Source organism: Sciurus carolinensis, chromosome 11 (genome assembly GCF_902686445.1).
Source record: "Sciurus carolinensis chromosome 11, mSciCar1.2, whole genome shotgun sequence".
Classification (NCBI taxonomy): Eukaryota; Metazoa; Chordata; class Mammalia; order Rodentia; family Sciuridae; genus Sciurus; species Sciurus carolinensis.
Window position 1 is genome coordinate 126205347 of NC_062223.1, and position 21820 is coordinate 126227166.

The 21820-nt window shown below is 48.2% G+C and overlaps 1 protein-coding gene across 4 annotated transcripts in view; it reads right to left on the reverse strand.

Moving 5' to 3' along the window:
• Kirrel3 (kirre like nephrin family adhesion molecule 3) overlaps positions 1 to 21820 on the reverse strand; it is a 568427-nt gene that overhangs the window by 93774 nt on the left and 452833 nt on the right. For all 4 annotated transcript variants that reach the window (XM_047517042.1, XM_047517040.1, XM_047517041.1 and 1 more), the window contains exon 4: positions 4109 to 4258. In XM_047517042.1, coding sequence (XP_047372998.1) covers positions 4109 to 4258 — 150 coding nt within the window. The remainder of the gene's footprint in view (positions 1 to 4108; positions 4259 to 21820) is intronic.

Here is a 21820-nt window from a genome sequence, read left to right on the forward strand (position 1 = left end):
CTCTTTCCTGGATCTGGGGCCCTAAACCTCCTTAGTTTGTCTCACCAGGACCCATCTTCCAGGCATCCCTCACTAGTACTCTACCTCCCTCAGGAAACCAGTGCACCTGGGATTTCACACAGACACCCCTGCCCCCTCTTGGTTCTTCAGCCACCCCAAATGGATGCTGTTTCTGAAAGATTTTCCCCAGGACAGGGAATTCTCAGAACCTACCATGGGAGGAGGGAATTGTATACATTTGACCTTTTAAAGGGGAGATAAGGTGGGGGGGAGAGAGAGAGAAAGAGAGAGGGGGAACAGACAGATAGATGTGCAAATACTCTTTTCAAATATCTCCAAGTCTTGTGGAGTGGGTCAGATGTGTTCTTTTGCTCTCAAGAACAACAGTAACACCCAGAGACAGCACTTTAAGATATCTGAGGAGTCCAACAAAGATCCAGTGCAGGCTGCCAGGAATGGTAGTGAGGTCCCCATCCCTGCCTATATTCAAGCAATGGTTGGATGCTCACCTCTCCAGGATGCTGCTGAGGTGATGTCTACACTGGATGAAAGCTTGGACTAGGTGAGTTCTAAGACCTTTCCACCTACATAAGCTAAGGGTGGTCCAGAGGTGGGAGGAGGGCCACCAGTGTGTCTTTTTGGTGTATAGCTGTGACTCTCCACCACGCCTGGTAGCATGCTTTGTGGGTGTCCTTTATAGCCACCACTGTCCTCATCATGCCAGCAAGGGGCTTTGCCCTCCACAGCTGTGCAGGCCCGGCCAGAGATGCTCACAAGGCAATCAGCTGCACCCCTGAGGGCAGCCTCTCTCCTCCTGCCCACCCATCTGCCCTTGGCTGGGGAAGGAGCCCAGGTAAGGGCAGCTGGCTCACTCTGGGTCCTGGGTGAGGGGTTTCGAGTGAGGCAGGGCTGGAAGCCCTCCAGTCAGATCCTCTTGCAGCTGCCTGCCCTCAATGCAGCTGGCTCACCGCCCCCAGCCCCTGCAGCCCAGCCTCTGGATCCTGCTGTCCTGTGATTAGTCCCTGGTCCCCTGCAGGCATCTTGGCTGGAGCTGGTGTTTTCATTGTCTTGTAAGCTATCACCAGCAGGATTTCACTCTCGCGGGCTGCTGAAAACATCAGTGATGGGTTTGTTTGTATTTGCCTAATTAGGCGGCGAGCTGCGATGCTATCCCAAGGACTGGCATCATCTTTGGAAAACAGATTCAGAAGCATAGATTCTGAGAACTTTCTAGCTCCTTCCACAGCATCATTACTCTCTGTCTACTCCCAAAGGAGGCAGAATTATTTAGAGTCTGGGTTCTAAAGTCAAACTGCCTGGGTTTAAATGCCAGCCTCACTCTGCTATCTTGGGTGAGCTTCCCTTTTCCTTTTTTTTTTTTTTTTGTTGGGGGGTACCCGGGGTGCTTAACCATTGAGCCACATCCCCAGCCCTTTTAATTTTTTTATTTTGAAATCAGGTCTCTCTAAGTTACTTAGGGCCTTGCTAAATTGCTAAGGCTGACCTTGAACTAGTGATCCTCTTGCCTCTGCCTCCCGAGCTGCTGGGGTTACAGGTCCATGCCACTGTGCTGGACTTGGGTGAATTTCTTTAAGTTAGCTGTGATTTGGTTTCTTTATTTATCAGTGAAATGAAGACAATGCAAGGACCTCACAAGCGAAGACTAAACAGAATAATGTCAAGTGCCTGGCGTATTAAAGGTTAATTTAAATAAAAGACCATAGTGACTTAGAGAGGAGGTTCCTGCCTTTGGGGCTAGTAGATGGGAGTCCTGTGCATTGGGATTGGTTACAAATGACACAATTTCTTCCTCTACTGTGACTCTGTTTATTTATTAAATAAAAGGGAAAATTCTTTTGTCCCTCTGGATAACTGTAGATTTTGAGATTATATCTGAGAAGTACTTGAATTTCTTTGGAGAAAAATGACCTATCTATATGAGGAAGTGTTTCCAGCCTTGGTGACCAGAAAGACAGGTCTTTGGTGAGGGTCTCATGCCTGGTACACTAAGTGGGGCTACATGGTTCAAATGGAAGAGGGCAAAGTGATAGCAGGTGGAGGTCCAATACTGGGCCTCTGTTTCCCTCCAGGAAAACTCTCGAGGTATTAAGAGTTCTGCAAGTGCCTGCTGAATGGAAGTGGGTCCTGTCATGTTCCTTTCCTCATCAGGCAGGCTAGGAGTATTTATCGAGACTGATAAGTATCATTATTATCAGGATGCTGTTTTAGGGACAAGTGGTCAAATACAGAACAGGTATTTATCAGGAGCGTGAGCTTATGGGCTCTATAGGAAGAGGATCCAGGTTCTTCCTCTAATTGGAGTCAAGATGGAGAGGAAGCAGACTCCAGTTCAACAGAGCCATTGTCCTTCAGCACCAAGCAGGCCTGGAGCCTGGACCCCAGAAAACCATTTATGGACCTGGATGGGGGCAATCATCATGCCATGAGGACATTCTTTGAACCATCCCTGGTGAGCATGACCTCCTCTTGGTCACTGACCTAAACACCCCTGCCCCTGACCAAAGACTGAAAACCACTGACCAGGAGCCCAGACAGCCTCCTTAAGTGGCAACAAGCTGGGCCAAGCTCAGGGCCGCCCAGAACATGAGCAATTCTTGTTTGGGAAGGTCGTATCATTCTCCCAGTTTCTCTAGGGTAAGGGAGTTCAGAGTCTCTGAAATTGGCTGGTTCCCATAATACTTAAACTTTATGGCAGCACAGTATATTTTGGAGATATTATTGTGTATTTTATCCATGCTCAGTTGGGCTGCAGCATTCAAACCCTGTGACTGCTATTGACCATTGCTATAATGTTTCAATATACATTTTTGGCAAGACATAACTCACATTTTAAAATATTAATTTCCTAGCCATCAGGTTCCTGAGTGCACTTCGATTTTTATTTTCCTGCAGCTGTACACCATGAACAAGGCAAAAGCTACTTCTCAGTTGAATACATATTTTTCACTCAGCAGCCACCCTCAGCCATTGTCAAATCACAGGGGAATGACACCCAGATCTGTCCTTTTGGATTTTACTGTTTATGTCAAACTTAGCAAGCAACCAGGGTGCTTAGCACCCAACCCCGGGTGGAATAACAATGGCTAATGGGGCAGTGACCAGGAGGATAACTCCATTCTTTTTCTGCTGGGTGGAGGCGGATTGGAAAGGTGTTTGGATGGGTTTATAGGTAGCCACTCACAATAGTCTGCAAATGACACAGCATGGACACCAATCAGGGTGTTCACTGGCCAGCAGCTGCAGGAACCCCGGAGCTCAGTGTGGGGGACACCAGCCCGGGCAGCTGAACAAGTTTTGGCATTCATTGTCAAACCTTCCTGTCTAAGTTGGGTGTGGCGGCGCATACCTGTAATCGCAGTGATTTAGGACGCTGAGATAGGAGGGTAGCAAGTTTAAGGTCAGCCTGGGCAACTTGACCATGTCTCAAAATCAAACATAGAGAGGGTTGGGGTGTGGCTCAGTGGTAGAGCATCCTGAGTTAAATGCCCAGTACCAAAACAACAACAAAAACCTTCCTGTTTTTTCTTTTTTTTGCAGTGCTGGGGATTGAACCCAGGGCTTTGTGCTCGCAAGGCAAGCACTCTACCAATTGAGCCATCTCCCTAGCCCCCAACTTTCCTATTTTCTCTCCCTATTATAACATGACCTCTACGGCTCACCAGGTTTCTTTATGACTCTTTAGTTCACTTGGCTTCCTTAATTGGGTGGGAAGCCAGGTCATACTTTGATATGTGGGGGAAATATTTTGGGCCAAGAAACTAGGACACTTAATTTCTGGAAATCAGACTTCCTGTGCTTGACTTTGGAATAGATTCTCCAGGGCAACATTGGGCTAGGCTTAGGACCCTGAGAATGGAGGGCTTACTTGTATGTCATCACTGGCAGTCAGAGACCCTTGAACTTCTAGGAATCTAGGCTCAGGCCTTGCCTAGCCTGGCTCTTCCCTGGGAGCTGCAGTGACAGCAGGGGTTGACCACCCACCTCCCCGCCATGCCTGTGATGGAAGGTGGGCGTTCCCTAGGGGAGTGGATGGGTGCATGAGGCAATGGCCGGGGCTAGGCCTTCCTGGGGGTCTGAAGGTACTCACTTGAGAGGTCTCTGCCTACACCCAGAGCCAAGCCATCTTTGATCCAGAGAACGAAGCCATCGTATTCTGGGATGGCGCACAGCAGCGTCACTGGCTGTCCGGACACCACCACCTGGTCCTGGGGTTGCTGGCTGAAGGAGTAGACTTGGCCTAGGAAGGATACAAGCATAGTGGTCAGGTACGGCCAGCATCTGGAGGGCTCCCCCGCAGTACTGGAAGCAGAGCTGAGGCTGACCCAGGAGACCAGGCCTCCCCATAGTGCCTCCCTGCCTATCCCTAGCTTTGTCCCCTCCTTTCAGACTCCATCCCCTCTGCTCATCAATGCCCATTCCTGGCACTGGGGATCAGCCACACTCCAGCTCCCCAAGAGGTCACCCAACCCCACATGCTTAGGGCCAACCACTCCCCCTTTTCTTTGTTTGAATTCCTACCTATCCCCACTTGCTTGGGGAATGATATGGTTTTAATTCAAGAAATAAGATGGTGGTTCTAATTCTATTACTACTGTTCTAGTGACCCAGAGGTGCAGGTGGTGGTGCAGTGTGGGTGAAGGTGCAGTGGAGGGAGCTGGTGGCCACGTCTCACCAGGTTCTCCAGCCCCTTCCTTTGCTGCAGTGGACCCTGCCCAGCCTTCCTCTCACTCGGGAAGACCACCAGTGGAGTCCACATCTTCCATCCACACCTCGAAACAAGGTGACTGGAACCATTCCAGCTATCAGTTCGTGTTTTACTAAACAAACACACTGGCCACGTGTACAAGATGCAGGCTCAGATATTAGCTCACTAATATTTTCATCCTTACAAAAACCTAAAAATAGTAGGCACTATTTTTATGCCCATTTTCCAGATGAGGAAGCAAGAGCAAGGGAGGTGAGAAAAAGCAAGAGAAGCTGTGCTGTGCTGGTTGATCACTCACCAACACTGGTCCCTGCCCCTCCTGTCACCACCCACCCACTCCGCAGGGAGTGGACAGAGAGGGGCATTGGGGTTAACTCAATTGCCTCGAGATCTGTAAAGTGGCGGGGTGAGGGCTGCAAATGTAAGTCTTCTGACTCTGTGGACCATGTTCCCATCTACTGAGCTAAGTTGGTGCAGCTCCCAAAGGCTGGTCCTGGGTTGAGTGAGGAGGGGAGTTTACAGGTTCTGTGTTCCCTGGGCAGTTACAGTTGACTGGACAACAGGAAACTGACAGTCACTGAACATCTGGCATACAGGTGTGATCTGTGGTTCATTTAATGCACTTCAGGGTAGAAATATCCTCATTTTATAACAAAGAAACCAGGATCAGAGAGCCATGGCAAACAGCCCAAGGTCACACAGCTAATGGGGTTGGACTAGGGTCCATTTGACTTCTGAGCCTTCATTCTTTCCCTACCTGCTAACCTGCAGATACAAATGACCAAGAGAAACAGAAGTGAGTGCAGCCTCTCCTCTCCTACCTGGCCCCACAGATGTCTTAGACACTGACTGTTGCCCTTGGAAGGCCATAGCCCCAGGCCCAGACCACACATAGGGCTCAGCTCTCAGCAGCAGGTGACCTCAACAAAGCGGGTGGGGGCAGCAGAGGGTGTGGTGGTGAGCTGAGCTCCACATCAGAGAGCGTGTGGCAGGCGGGCAGGTAGCGGGGTTCACAGCCTGATGAGATCCTGGCCGTGTCTCTGAGGAGTCTCATTAAAAATCAAATTGGCCTTGAATTGTGGGAGTAACACTTTTTATTCTGATTTGAGCTTCACAAATTAGATTTCATAGGACATTTTAATCAGCTATGTGTGGTGGATTTCTCTCTCTCTGTCTCTTCAAGTTTTCTGTTGTAATTAGACTGTTTTTGGCACCAAAACAGGATAGAAAAAGAGGGAAGATATGAGAGAGGAGAAAAGGGAAAAGGAGGGTTGGAGAAGGAGCTGAAGAGGGAAATGAGGAGAACAGAGGAGGGAGGAGGGAGGGAAGGTGGAGGAGGAGGGGCAGGAGGAGTGGGAGAGGAGGGGGAGGGAGGAGCTGGAGGGAGGAGCCAGAGGGGGAGGGAGGAGAGTGGGGAGCAGAGCTCCTTCCCCCAGGCCCTTTTCTCCCTGCTCTAATGGAGATTTTATAGCTCATTCTTTTATCTCAGAATCTTTCCTGGAAGAAGGACAATGTCAAGGTAGCCGCCAAATATTGTGCTATCAGAGAGAATTATCAGGTTGTCAGCTTGGAGCTGAAGGAGCCATAATGAGAAGTCCCTAAATGAAGTGGTGCCTGAGTCCTCCCAGATGTCCCTTATTAGCCATGGGTAATTGTCCCATTCACCCTCCACCCCTCAACCCTGCTTCTACTGGGAGGGAGCAAGAGGTATTAGGGAGGACACCTGGGGAATTGGGGGTGCAGGGGGGCATCCCCAGGGCAAGGGTGAGTCCTGGACTGTCACCATGGAAACCCAGCTGTCCTCAATGTCTTCCAACTCAATGGATGTGGTGGGGGTGGGGCATGGTCAAAGTCACTTTGGGTGGTGTCTCAGGATCAGGAGTTGAGGGCAGGCATAAGATGCTTCTGCATAACACCTGAGGCTTGTGCAGAGCAGGATAGGGTCCTGAATGGCTCCAGAGAGTGTCTGGCACAGAGTCCTGTAGTCACCTCGAAGTCTTCAGTGATCACACTTTGTCTCTTTGAACCTGTTTGGATTTTCTATGGAAAGAATGCTTCTGGGGACATGGAAACACGAGATCATCTCAGAAGCCACTGAGAGGACATGTTATTTATTTTGTGGCGGTTAATGGTAAGTACTCTAATTGACAATTTTCCTATTCAGTCCAATTTTAATTTTTGTACACAATGTTAAGTTACTAAAAATCCTTTTTTCTTTGAAACCTGAGATGCTTTTTCAGATTTTTTTTTGGGGAGAGGTTGTTTTTACAGTGCTGGGGACCAAATTCAGGGCCACACATGGGCTAGGCAAGTGCCCTACCACTGAGTCCCTCAAATGAATCTTAAATTGCTATTGATTGTGTGGAGTAGATCAGAGTTGGGATGCTGTGGGGGAGAGAAAGTGGAGGGATGGGCCCACTCTCTTTTCACCCATAGGACAGACCTTAAGGTCTTCCTTACCAAGGGCTCCTGGGCTACAAGCCATGAATGTGGGTTATTGCCCAAAGAATGCTCTTTATCAGTTCCCTTGCTCCTTGTTTTCTTTTCCCCGTATGATTTCCTACTCCAAAGAAGTGAAATGTGATGAGCCTGGAATCATTTTCTCTAACCTCCTGGAGATGATCTTGAGTGGACTGCCACTCTTCCAGCACATGTGTATTCTGCACGCATTGACTGAGACCTGCAGTGAGGCAGGAGCCCTGTGGCCTTGTGAGAAATAGGTGATGGGCCTGGAGCGTTGTCATGGGACCTGGACCACTTGAGTGAGCACGGACCAGGTGCTGCAGCCACCGAGCTCCTGCTCTCAGTGTAGACTCAACACGCCCAGCACCACGACTCCAGGTTAGCACTTCAAGGTTCCACTTTGCCTGATGACAATGACGAGAAGCCTGGCAGTCAATGCCACCTCCACTGTCCTGCCTCTCTCTTTAATTCCGTGATGCTGGGGAAGGAACCAGGCCTTGTGTATGATGGACAGTTCTCTACCTCTGAGTTACATCTCCAACCTTCTTGGGTCATTTCCCATCCGTCACCATTTCAGAGTTCCAGACTTCCTCCACATCTCTCTGGAACTCATCCTTTCATCTCCATTTCTTCGGTGACAACCCTGGGACCCTGCTTTCATTGCCACCACCTGGATTTTTTTTGACACACCCTGAGGTTTCCCTCACCCCCTCTGTTGCACCTGCCACCCTGAATTTTTTTAAGTCACCACTCTCTTCCTGCCTCCCTCTCATGGCTGTCCACTGTCTGCAGGACAACATGTCACCTCCTGTCCTGGATCACATGCTTCTCCACAGACTGACTCCCCTTCCCTCTGTGTGGTCCACAGCACACTGTGCTGGTTGCTCACTTATGTTACCTGCTCAATGTCCTTCTTGTTCATTGGCCTAGGATGCACCCTCCTCTTTACCTGAGCCTCCCTCAGCAGCCCTGCCCATCATCCAAGGCCCTGTTCTGTTCCCAGAAAACTGCTGTTACCCAAAGGAATCTTGCTGCTTTTTTCCCTTCCTCCTCACTTCCCCCCGGTTTCCTCCCCTTCATCTCCTTCCATTTCTCCAGATATTTATTGAGCACCTACTATGACTGATGTTGAAGAAACAAAAGTGAAGGAACAGTGTTTTTCACTTGAGGACAGAGGTCACAGCTGTCTCTTCCTCTTCTGTCCCCAGGGCCTGGCCCCCTGTGTGAACATGGCATGCCTGTATCTTATAGACCCTAGTTTGTCTCTGAGATCGGTGGTCACTGTAGGAAAATTGTTTTCACATTATAAACCACTGACCAGGCAGATATTGTGCTGAGCACACCATACAGGAAAAAGGTGAAAAATAAAGGGAAATGGCCAGAATCTCGAGGACTCAGGCTTTACGAAGAAAAAAAAAAAAAAAAAAAAAAAGAAAGAAATCACTGCCAGGTCCAGGTTTTTACATGCACACACTACACCTACAAGGTGTGGTGGTCACTGTCACCTGCATTTTACAGATGAACTGGGCACTGGAGTTTGGAACTTAAATGTCTCCCAAAAGCCCAGGTGCTAAAGGCCTAGGTGTTGGGAGGTGGTGGGAACTTTAAGAGGTAGACCCTGAGAGGGGGTCTGTAGGTCACTGAGGGTGCGTCCTTGAAAGGAATTGTGGGGCCCTGATTTCCTCCTCTCTCTTTTGTTTCACGGCCAGGGAGTGGGTGGCTTTGTTCTTCCATATGCTCCCTGCCATTGCCATCCAGTTCCCCTACCAGAGGTTTAAAAGTAATGTATCTGCTGGATCATGCACTGGAAACTCCCTGTGTGCCAAAATAAAACTTTTTTAAAAAAATAAATTTGTGTGCCAAAATAACTTCTTTTTATAAAACTTTTCTCTTTATAAATTGATTATCTCAGGTATTTGTTATAGTGACGGAAAACTGACACATCGAGGCTCACAGAAATGAAGGACCTGCCCAAGGTCACATGGGTAACCTGGGTTTAATTCACACCCAAGAGTCTATGTTCACTATCCCATATTGGACATTGAATTAAGAACTTAGAGCCTGAATTCTGATTCTCAAGCTAGTATTCACCCCACCAGCCAGGCAGTCTCTTAAACCATCTAAAGGAGGCATAGGATCTTTGGACTGAAGGTTTTTCCCTGGTTCTTATGTGGCCTGCTTCCCAGTTATGGGTCAACAAGGCTGAGCTGGGGTTGAGGGTGAATTATAGTATTGGTCACCACCAGGAGGGATAAAAGAAAGGAGGTATATAACCATTACTTATTATGCAAATAACTGCTATTTATATAATGACCATATTACATACATTCTATAAACAATATACGTATTTTATAATTATATACAGAGTTCACAAGTTATGATGGTTTGCATTAATGATTCAACTTCATGAGGGTGTGGAAGTGATCCGCATGTAGCAGAAACTATACAGCAAATTTTGAATTTAATCTTTTCCCAGGCTAGCAATACATGATACTGTCATCTCCTGCGACGATGGTGGGCGGTGGCAGCCAGCAGCAGCTGCCTGTCAGTCACACAAGTGAGAGCTGGAGGGGGGACCACACTGCAGCATTCTGTGTTGCAAGGTGTGACTGTCGGTGTGTTAGGTATATTACATGCATTTTCAACTTGCGATATTTTTAAATTATGAGGGGTTTGTCGAGACACAATCCCATCATATGTCAGAAAGTATTTTAAGTAATATTTTCATTGTTATAAAATTCATAATAACTAACTTTTATCGAAGGTCAAACACATAATAAGAGCTTTTCATGGATTATTTTATTGAATTCTCTTGAGTCCTATGATGTGGGTACTCTATTAGACCCATGTGAAGATGAGGTTGTCTGGAGTCTGTGGTTCTGGCAGCGAGAAAGGACATCAACCCCAAAAGTCTTGTTTCAGAGTCATATTCTAAGGTCCTTATTTGGATCTGACACACTTTACTATGCAGTCCCCACCTCTGGGAACTCACAGAACCTCCTTAAGCCCTAGGCCAGTACTAAAGGAGGAAGTGGGCTGACTTCCTTCATCGTTTCTGGGTATAATGTCCTCATGGGCATGATTCTCTGGGTGGGTGAGAGCTGACTGCCTAGCCAGGGAAGCCTCCTGAGAGGGTGAGTGTAGACCTCCGGGTGCTCTGATCACCCTGTCCCTAACATCCACTCAGCCCAAAGAATATGTCCCTTCACCTTGTGGACTGGGGAGCCATTTGGGATGGAGGAAGTAGAGTAGTGGGGGGCCACTACTAGAGTAATGAGGGGGGCCAGGGATTCAGAATGATCTGGGTTTGAAATCTGGCACGAACACCACTGATTTGACAAGCCTTAGTTTTCCTATCCATAACATGAGGACAATACCACACATCTCAGAAAGTCACTGAGGAGATTGAGAGTGTGCATCTGGCTTAGGGCCTGGCTTACAAAAAGTGCTCAGTGGAAATGACCCTTTTTCCTCAGGAATGTTCTTCTTCTTTCCCAAATCTGCTCTCCATCTTGAACACCAGGTCATGGGCTGCTGACCTTCATGGGGATGGGGATGTGATTATGGGTGGGAAGCATGGCCCAGAAACAACACATGGTTCCTATTGACAGGACAGGGGAAGGCGAGGTGGACTTTCAATTAGCATCAATGGCTTATTAAGGAGATGGTATTTCACTGTGGAGAACAGCTGCTTCTGTTTGCAGGCAGACCACAGTTTTTGGTTCCCTTGTTTTTTCAGGTGGGTCTCAAAGCTGGCATTTGGGGTGGACAAGCACAAATGTCTGAGGCATGTGGCCAGTTGTGAGCCACGTACTGATGGTGGGGTAGGATAGGTGGGCAACAGTCCCATGTGGCTGCTAGCCTTGGTGGAGTTGGGGGAATCCCCTGGGCCTTGGAGGGCCAGTTGGGTTCCTTGTCTGACTAGTGTTGAATTGGTTTCCATTTGTAGAGAAAGGCTGTGTGAGCGTGTCCCGTGCAGGGTGGGGTAGTGGGCCTGGATGGGAACACACTTGAACTCCCCCACATTTGGAGGGTTCAGTGTCAGCAGAAAAATGTTCTGCTCACTGCAAGGAGGGGGTCCTGTTCCTGGAAGAACCTGCAGACCTGGGGACCCAGACTCTGAGATGAAGCCATGCCAGAGCTCTCAGGTGACTACCATACCCTATGTGTGTCCCCTGCATGATCAGGCTGCTGTGGCCTGGGCAGGCTGAGAGAGCCCTTTACCAAGGAGCCCCCTGGACTTTTCTAATCCCATGGTAAGGAAGGGAGGGATGTTGGGCTTGAGAGGAGAGTGGAGAGGCGGCAGTTTGGAACCTGGGTCTGATAGGCCCTCCTGTGCAGTTCTCCCTCACCCACACAGGTAGGAACCAGGAGCAGGAGGAGGAGGAGGGGCTGAACAGGGCTGACGGAGAAGGTTCAAAAGGAGGGTGAGCTCAATCTGGGCCATCCTGATGGGGCCACATGAGCACCACGCAGAGGTGCTGAGTCAGTATGACTAGACTGGCAGCAGTGGGTGTTGGTGAGTGGCCAGTGGGAGGAAATGGGGCAGCATTGGCGACCCGTGTTGGAAGAGAGGTGCAGACTGATCCAGGAAGAGGGACAGGGGAGCTGGGCATCAGGTGGTCCTTAGAGGGCTCTGGTCCTGAGGACGGGTTGGGGGCAGGCTACTGGTGTCTTGCAGCCTCTCTCTCAGCACAGCCTTGTGCCCTCCCCTCCTGTCCTACTCCTCCTGCCAGCTGTTCCCCAGCCCACTGTCCAGTCCAGGGCAGAGCAGAAGCAGGACAACAGGGCTTCTCCTTCCTAAGGACTCCTCCAGACTGCTTTTCTTCATTTCCCCATAGAAGTCCCCTCCTCACTGCTTCCTGCTTCTCCATCAGTCCCCCAAGCTCCCAGCCGAGACTGCACCCCCTCACCCTGGTCTCTTTTGGGGGACTGGCAGTGTAAGACAGCATGGAAAAATCACCACCATCTGGCGCAGGAGGTCTTTGCTGTCTGGCAGCAAAACATTTAAAAAGCTGAAGACCTCATGTTTCTGGAAGAGCTTACAAACCTCTTTCTCGCCCCACCTCCCCGCAGATCATCCCTCTATCCCAATTATTTCCTGGGGAGGGAAGAGCTGTTTTGACATGGGAGGTTGAGGTTACGAAGCCCGACTCACACAGAGTGATGGATTTCCAGCAGTGCACTGGGGCCCGGCTGCTGCCGCGCCTGCGCACCAGGTGTTCGGGAGACTGATGGATCTGCCCTCTGGGTCCCACCCCTTCCCCAGTCAGACCTTTTCTGCTTCTATTCCTTGTCAACCACTTCAGATTTTGATTGAAAAATTCTGGTTCTTACAGAATGTCAGAAAGCCTCAGGTTTAGAATTTCTGGGAGAATTTTTTTTCTAGAGCAGAAATGCTAGTGGAGGAAGCAAGGTTACTGTGCCCAAGACTTTGTGGATCTTGGCCCCTCCCTCTCCACTTCCTTTTCTTCTTCCTGCCTCGCTCCAAGCTCCTCTGAACCTTTCCTCCCCTCTGAAACTTTTTCTCTGCACAGGCCAGGCCCTACTCAGCACATGGGAGCTCTGAGGTGACAATTGTCTGCATGGTCTTTAAGACCCAAGAGTTCATGGTGCTATGAACAGAGCAAGTAGGAAAATAGCCGGTGTCACTAGGCCCATGGTGTTGGGGTCTTCCCAATCTGGGCTCATGGAGCCAAGGTACTGACTCATCCCTGCCACCCACTGTCAGACCCCAGTCTTCTGAGGTTGTATTTTGGTTCCAAGTCTGTTGTCACTCTGTAGTTAATGTCTTTGTACCACAGTTGCACCGTGGTGGGAAGCGGCAACCACCCAGATGAGTGTAAAAGCTTGGGATTTGGGGTAGTTTGTGTGACAGAGGAAATAGAGACTTGGTGCACACTCTGCACTGAATCTGATGAGGGTAGTAGGGATACTACATGCCCCTCTGTCCCACTACAATCTCCCTCTTTTCGTCCATGCTTGGAGGTCAGCTGGGAGGCCATGGGGCTTGTGCAAGAGGAGGGTGCATGCACTCTCCTCCCCCATCTTGAACTGGCCACTTAGACCTGGCCTTCATCATAAGAGCAGGTTGAGGGGTGAGGATGACCATTGTCCTTAACTACACCTGGACAGAATGTCTGAGTCACTTGGGATGAGTGCCTTTGCTTTGAAGGAGCCTGTGTTTTGCAAACACGTGTGCATGCATGGCTGCCCCGCTGAAATCCTGCTACCCTGGTCTCAGTTCTCAGGACATGCATTAAAACGTACTGAGTCTGTGGATAGTCACACTTGATTACAGGTCACTGAATTACAAAGGATCAAGTGATCAGTTTCATGGAAAGGTCATATAAAGTTATTTGAGGGTTTAAGAGGGGCTTACTTTAAGTGTGGGAATTGGGGAGGGGGATACAGAGAAACTACACGGAGGAGGAATCATGATATGGGGAATGTGATGGAGGAGACATGTCACTCTGGTACAGGAAGAAGTATGAGTGAATACCCACCCTTAGCCACCCACTTGGAGTACCTGACCAGTGGGTCACATGCCAGGGTCTGAGTCCTGGATGGTAGAGAATAAACAGGGTCAGACGTGTTTGGGAAGGAACTCTGACCTGTCACTAGTAGTGTGATCTGGGGAAAGCTCCTCACCCTCTCTGAGCCTTAGTTTCCTCATCTGCAAAATAGAGAGGGCATATCTACTCTACAAATCTGCTGTGAGGATGACAGGCCTTGTGGGTAAATGATCCTGGCATGTGGAGTTGCACCTACTGAAGGATTGTTCCTACTTGCATCATAATCCATGAGTTTTTTCTGAGCCTGGGACTGTTAAAACTGGGACCAGAGCAGCAACTGTCATGAGGGGTCCTGGATCCAGCTGAGAATGGAGTTTTTCCATATCTGAAGTAGGACCCAATCAGATATCTACTTCTTCCTATCCATCTGTCATGCAGGTGAGGGATCTGACTGTGGGGGACTCCTTGGCTCTGCTGCAGCCTGTCCCAGCCAGCCTTAGTCTCCTGGAGCAGCAGGTCAGTCATGCAAAAAGGGCTCAGATATCACTGTCTGCTCTTTTATTAGTGACCAATTGGGGAAGGCTTATGAATACTTGTACTGGGAATATTTATTGCCAACTTTCTCCCAGCCTGAGCGTGCAGCAAATTGCCTCTTATGAGCTTAAGGAAAACCATCCTTGTCCCAAGACGCAAGCTAATGGGAGGAAGGAGAAAAGGAAGAGCCAGCCCTGAGGATACCAGAATGACGCTAGGTGGGGCAGGATAGCTCAGATTCCTTCTGGTAGCCCGAGTCTTGACTTCTGCTTTTTTTTTTTTTTTTTTTTTACTGCAGCTCAGTACTGGGCCAGCTTCTGATGCAGAGGAGTGAGCTTCAGATTTCCAGAATGCCCTGTTGTGACACAGGGGCACAGGATCAGGAGTGATGGGAATGTGCTGGTCCACTGATTGACATCTAAAATACATCTGATTTTTATGGATGGTCTAAGGGATGTCAGGGATTGTGCCAACCCTAGGCATACTCTGGTGGCCTTAGGCAGGAGTTGGGGCCACCTCAGCATTTCTGAAGCCGTGGCTGGGTGCAGGGTACAAAAGAGAAGCTGCTATGCTTTTTTGCTGATCAGGGCTTAGAACCTGGAAGAAGCAGATATAAGCACAAAGAGCTGGGATCAAAGGCAAAAGCAAGATAAACAAAGTCCCAAGGGAGGAGTCATAGTGGGCTGGCTTCTGAAATGGCCTGCAAGGGTAAGCAAGGTCGAGGAATCAAGGAATGTTCCGGGAATGGGGAACAACCTAAGCAAAGTGTGGAGGTCAGAGTGTGTTGAAGGAGAGAAATCATCCAGGCCATGAGGTCTCAGGTTGATCTCTGGTACTGTCATTATAGCCATGTACCCCTGGGAAAGCTGCTTAGTCTCTCTAAGCCTCGATTTCCCCACTGGGGTAACAGACACTACTTGTTGGGTTATTTGTTAAAATAGAATAGACATTGCTGTAAAGAGCACAAAGCCCTTCCTGCCTTCCACAATGGCAGCTACCCCTCTCATTACAAACCCAGTGTGACTGGTACATACAGCGTGTGTGGGGATGTATTTAGTAGGATGTAATCTAGGTGGGCACAAGTGCAAGCTAAGAAGCTGGCATTTAATGAGAAGTCATCAAAGGTTTTGGACCCACAAGCTCAGATCTGAGTTTTCGAAAAATCATAGTAGTGACAGGAGGATGGGCGAAGGAGATTAGTCTGAAGATAGGAAGACTGATCAGGAAGATTTTGCTGTCATAGAGCTCAGACTAAAGCTACATCAGCAGAAAGAAGGAAATGGGTTTAGGAGCCATTTGGAGACAGAATTGATAGGGGATGAGGGAGCTGGAGGCTTATGGGTCTCTAGGTCCCGGCTTGCAGGGCAGGAAGATGGTGGAGCCACGTGCTCTTGGAAGGAAAGTTGGTTTTGCACAGGCGTGGTGGTGTATGCCTGTAATCCCAGCAACTCAGGAGGCTGTGGCAGGAGGATCAAAACTTTAAGACCAGCCCTTGCAACTCAGTGAGACCCTGTCTCAAAATAAAATTATAAAAAGATCTGGAGATGTAGCTGAGTAGTAGAGCACCCCTGGATTCAAGCCCCAGTCACCCCCTGCTCCCCCCACCACCACAGTCAAAAGGAAAGCTGGTTTCAGGTGAGGCAGTGAGTGCAGTTGTTGGTGTGTCACTGGAGGGGAGCTTGGAGTCACATAGGTCAGGACACCCTGGATCTCTGGGTCTGCAGCTGGGGGAAGGTGTGACTACCTCACACTTACTGAACACGCACAAGGGACCAGGCATAGGAGAAGTTTTTCTACAGCTTCTCATCTAGTGTTCATCTGAGACTTTATTTCCAATGAAAAGTTGTAGACATTAATATGACTACCTAAGAGGGACAAGTTTACATTAGGCTTGGATTGTTGGGACCAGCTGCCTGTGCTGGAACACTAACTCTTGTTAAAGTTTGCACAGGGTTTGAACTCTGTTGGGATGTTAGGAGGTCATCTAGCCCAATCCTTGAGTCTGGGATTGGAATTATAAACAGAAAAGCTAGAAGAACCAAGCAAGAGTAGAAAAGGGGACCTTCTTGCCATAGTCTCTCTTAGACCTTTGTTGACTTAGAAACACCTTCAACCCCAATATTGTCATCTATAACCATTGGTGACTTGATTCTGATACGCAAGTGAGGAGGAGCTTGCCAATATCACAAATGTTCCAGAAAGGACTAGAATTTTGTCTGAGCTTATATAGGGGAGTTGGACCCTTCTTCCCAGGTCAGATGATGGGCAGGAAGTATAAACACCCATTCTTTCACCCTATTCCTTGCCTGAGCTGGGAAAGCCCAGGCAGTCTGTGATTCTCCCAGTCTCACACATCTCTCCTCAGCACACACAACCTGCCAAGGTTGTCCTGGACAGCCTGGGTCTTTAATGAAGAACAATTGGGCTGGCCAAGGCAGGGTGAGTCCAAAGTCACTATAAATCCTTTGCCTACTGATTACCAGTCTTGCAGTCCTGGCCAGAGCCTGCCCTGTGCTCATTAGTGGCAGGGAGAGGGGCTCCTTTATTGATCCAGCCAAGGTCTGGATGCCAAAAAGACACTGATAAGTGCTGCTTAAAATACTGACTCTTTGGTGCTTGTAAGGGAGCCCATCCATCCCTGCCAGAGGTCACCTGGAGGTGGATGGGGACAGACAGAGCAGTGAGGGTATGTGGTAGTGGTGGGAGAGTGCAGAAGGGAGACCATGGAGCAGGGACACTGGTTCTGTCTCAGTCCTGTTGCTGTCTGGTCAAGGGACTCAGGCCATGTTCCCATGTTCCTGTCTTCGTATCTCAGGTCCTTGTAATTTCTGGTTTGGGATATGCACTCACTGGAACCATCACCAAAGGAAGACTAGGGGGAAGCAGGGGAGGAAGTAGAGCTAAAGAGTGGTGATAGAACTATATGTTGTTAGCCCCAGAGGGAATTGAAGCCTTGACTGTGGGCAGAAAGCATGTCCACAGTGGCCTCTTAGAGGACATCAGCTTGGGTACCACTGAGACAGGCTGGAAACTGGGCTGTGGACTGGCTGATTCCATGATGCTCAGAGTCTCTTGCTCTCTTTTCTACAGGCTACAGTATAGACAAGCAAAGCTGGGTCCTTGCCATGAGTACCCAGGCCCAGAAGGTACCAGTGACCAGTGTGGTGCAGCCTCTGCCACCTCTTAGCTGTGTGCCCTTGGGCCTGACTCTGCCCTTCCCTGAAGCACAGATTCCATTTCCATAAAATTCAGGGTCTAGACTATTAGTTAATCTGTCATTCCCCTTCTTCCCAAACCTAATGCTCTTCATTCTAATTTATCCAAAGTTCAATTTGGGGAGAAAATAATAAAAGCAAAAAAAAAAAAAAGTAAAAGAAAAATCTCTGAAGGACTCGACTTTTTAGGGGAAAATTCATTTCCTAAACATTATTTTTTTTTTTAAAGCAAATATCTTAAAATAATCACTTTATGCTGTTGTAGGTCTTGCCAGTTAGAGTGATTCTAAAACTTCCCCTTACGTAAGAAATGGCTAAAAATATACCTTCCTGGACTCCAGCTCAGAGGTTCTGAGATAGTGGGGCTATGCTGGGCTGAACATCTGTATTTAACAGCTTCCTTCCAAAATCCCACTGCAGATGGTTTCTGGATAACATCTGAGAAGCATCCTTGTATGCAAACAGCATAGGGCTCAGGGGCTGGGTTCTTTCTCACTTTGGTTCTCAAGGTCAAGGTGTGACCTTGATCAAACTGGTATCTCTTTCTGAGTGTGCTTGGTTTTTCCATCTGCTCAGTGAAGGCTCTGGACAAAGTTTGCAGTTTTCACATCCTTTTAAGTTTATGCAACTCTTTTGTGATGGAAATCTCACATGGAACACAATATATACAATGGGTGGAAGCAGAGCTGAGGTAGAGCCCAGGGACCCATCTTGCCCTTGGCCCCCTATGGTATATACCAAAGTCTCTGTGCAATGCTCAGAGGTTCAGAAGGTGCAGTGTGGTTTTCAGGATCTGCAGGTGTTCCATGAAGGGCAAGGTGGTTATGTTCCATTGATATATATGAATGTAAGCCCAACACTCTGTGCTGCAGTGTGGCTGAGGCAGGCTGGACTCAAGAACAAGGTATTTTGGTCCCCCTCACTAAGCCTGCAGTGAGAATCACAGCTTAAACCTGGTGTTCAGAGAGGAGTCTTCTTGTGGCTGCAGGAGTTGTTCCCAACTGGAAGTAAATAATCTCAGTGCAATGTCCTGAATCTCTCTCCTCTTGGATATTAAATACAATCAATTCTTAATTATCTTTGCTAATGGAGAGGAGCAGGAGTGTGAATAATCCAAATGATGGACAACCCAAAATAATGAATAATCCTAAGTAACATTTATTTTTGACTTTGAAATGCATTTTGGTATTCATGTTTGAATATGGATGTGTTTGATGTTCTGGGAATTCTTAATACTTAAAACACACACACACACAGAACCCAATGATGGAGCGCTCTCCCCGTCTCCTACTCAGCATTTGAAGAACATCACCTTTGATACCGGTCCAAAGCTCATGTAAGCTTATACCTTTTTGGATCACACCTTCCCTAGGAAGGGATGGGGATATGAACTGATTTTGCCTTTAAAGGACTTTCATTCCCTTTGGGCCTCATGCAAATAAGAGCAAAATAAGAAGCTGTGAAATGCTAACAGAGGACTTCATTAAGCAATCTTGGTGATAGCATTTGCCAGGAATGGGAACAATTTGCCAACAGATAATTGAGAGCTGACTATATATGTGTCCTAATTAAAAAAGCGATTCTTCTTCTCACTGCCCTGGGATCCTGGGACCAGTCTTCTGGTTGGTTTGGGATATTAACTACAACTAACTCTTGTATACACTTTATACTTCACAAAGTACTTCACATACATTCTCTTACTTAATCCACTCTCACAACACCCTGTGGAGAAAGTTCGATCATCAGCCCCGATGTGAAGTCTTGAATAGCTTGGGCTCAAAGACTAATGTCCCAATGTAAGTCTACCTCCTGATTCAACCCTCTTCCACCTCCCTCTGCCTCTTTTATCACCACCTAGTATGGGCCCTGGCAAGGGCTCAATTATTTGCAGCAACCTGAGAATGCAGCAGCGAAGAGAACAAAGCTCACTTGCAATGACTGTCCAGTCTTCCTGAATGTTTGAAGTGGAAATGCTGATGAAGGAGAGATTCTGTGCTGGAAGCAATTGAGAAAAAGGAGAGGAGGTATGCAGGCTCCTGGGGTTGCCTAGGATGGGAGGAGGGGTTTTCTTCTTTTCTAGGAGGCTCAGTCTGGGTCTCTGAGCCCAGGCATCTCAGAAGATGGGTTGGCCACAGGAAGATGGAATTGTGGAATAGAGCTCTTTGGACGCAGGGGTAGTCCCAACTCCAGGCTAGCCATTTTCACAACGATCCTTAGAAACAGAACCATTCCCATTTTATGGATGAGAAAATAGAAGCTCAAAGACATTAAGTAACCTAATCAAGGATCTAGGATTTCAATCATTGGATTCCAGTTCTGGTCTTTATTTATACGAGAGTACTCAGCAGAGGATGTTTGGTCTGTATGTTTCCTCTTTAGGAAGCAGAGGACTGACTTCTGTGTCCACTAACTGTACTCCAGAAACAGATATGATGCGAGGGGACATCTGTTTCATGCTGCCCCTGCCCCACCTGTAGACAATAGAAACCTTCAATACTCCTGCAGTGCCTTGGGACTGAGGTCAGCTCTGTGAATAATAATTTAGGGCAAAAATCATCTGCACCCAGGCTGATGGATTGCCCATTTTTCACCCTACCCTGGTGCAACTCCATACAGAAGCAGATCCTGCAATAGCTTTCTTAGCTCCATCCTGGGCTTAGTGAGTAATGACTTCCATTCCCTGCACTGCTGGAGCCTTGGGCCTTTGCAACAGCCACTGTAGTACTGAGCCACTTATTTGTTGTTAGACGACCCAGAGAGGACCAGCTGGTTCCTGGGTAGGCCCTTCTGCTGGGGCATGGGATCGGGGCAGTGAATGGCCATCTTGTGAGATGTGGCCCTATCCCTGTCTACCACCCAGGACATCTCTATTTTCTAGCTGGAGTGCCCCTGGAGATGTCGACAGCTTCTCTAATAGGAGAGTTACTCATGGCTTCACTGGAGAGAACAGAACAGCTTTCAAACCTCCTCCCCTAAATGCAGCAATATTTGGTAACACTTGGCGTCTTGGGGAGAGAATTCATGTCCGTAATTAGTTACTGTATATCACCGTTAGTACTCTGCTCAGGATTTACTGGGCAAATACCATTTAACTGCACAATAACTACAGGTCCTTGCTGCTTATTGGGTAATTTACTAAGGCTGGGAGAATGGGGCAGGAGGGACGCTGAATAGGAGGTATTGTAACCCCTTGAATCAAACTTTATGAGTTTGTGTTTGGCAGGGACGCAGCTGCTTGTAGCCAGCTCTCATTGCTTTGTTTTGCAGAGTTGGCTGGCGATTCCTTCCTTCCTTTTATTGGTTGCAGGAGGACAGGTCTGGGATTGAGGTCTGGGGCTGCCTAGGGCTACCTGGCATTATGGAGGGGCCTTTTGATAGAGAGGGTCTTTGGCTGAGAGTCTGCAGCAGAAACCCAGGCTGTGTGTCCTGGGGACTTCATCCAGCCTCTGTCATTTACTCCCTCCACGGGGTCCCTTTTTTGTATCTGGGCCAGCGGTTGGGGAGTATAGGGAACCATCCTTGGAGGGCAACATTAATGTAATCGCCAAAGTCCTCTCTTCTTTCCCAAGCACTGGTGTTGTTTGGGAAGCAGCCATTCCTGGACACTTGGCCAACATTCCCGACCCTAATCTGCTTGAGCAAAGACTGTCTTTGTTTGGCCATGCACTGTCTAAACTCCTCTAACCTATTTAGGCCACGGAGAGGGGAAAAGACACAATAATGAAAAACTCAACGTGCAACATTGCCTTACGCAATCTAATAAATTACTCGGTAGCCGGCTGCCAGCTCAGACTAAGCCCAATATTGCCTGCAGTAATTATTTGGATCAAATGCAGTTTATCTGCTTCATATTTGTGCTTCTGTGCTCAGTGGTAACTTATAAATGTCATTGTGGTGTTTATTTGTTATAATGAAACTTAATGGCATTGGAAGCTAGGAGCAGGACTGGTGGGGCGGTAGGTTTAAAACAATCTCCTCATCTCTGGAGAAGGAATGAGGCAAGATAACATGAAACTGCCCTACAGGGAGGAGATTTGCAGAGATGGTTGTGTCTTCATGCTGTGCGGTGGACGAGACAGAGCCAGGAGCATCGAGTTGGCATCGAGGGGAGGCTCCAGGGACATCCATCAGGAGCGGAGTAGATTTGGCTGTATTTAACCTGGTACTGCCCTATCTGTCCTTGCTCCATCTTCTAAGGGCTTTTTAGGGGTGGGAGGTATTCAATCTCCACACCACCTGATGGCTGGCCCAGATAAGTGATATTCATTGCCCAAGGTCTTGAGAGGCTGAGTCCTTGATGAATGGAGATGGAAATTAGAATCCCAGGATGACTATGTTATGAGGACAGATAGCCAGGAGGAAGCTTA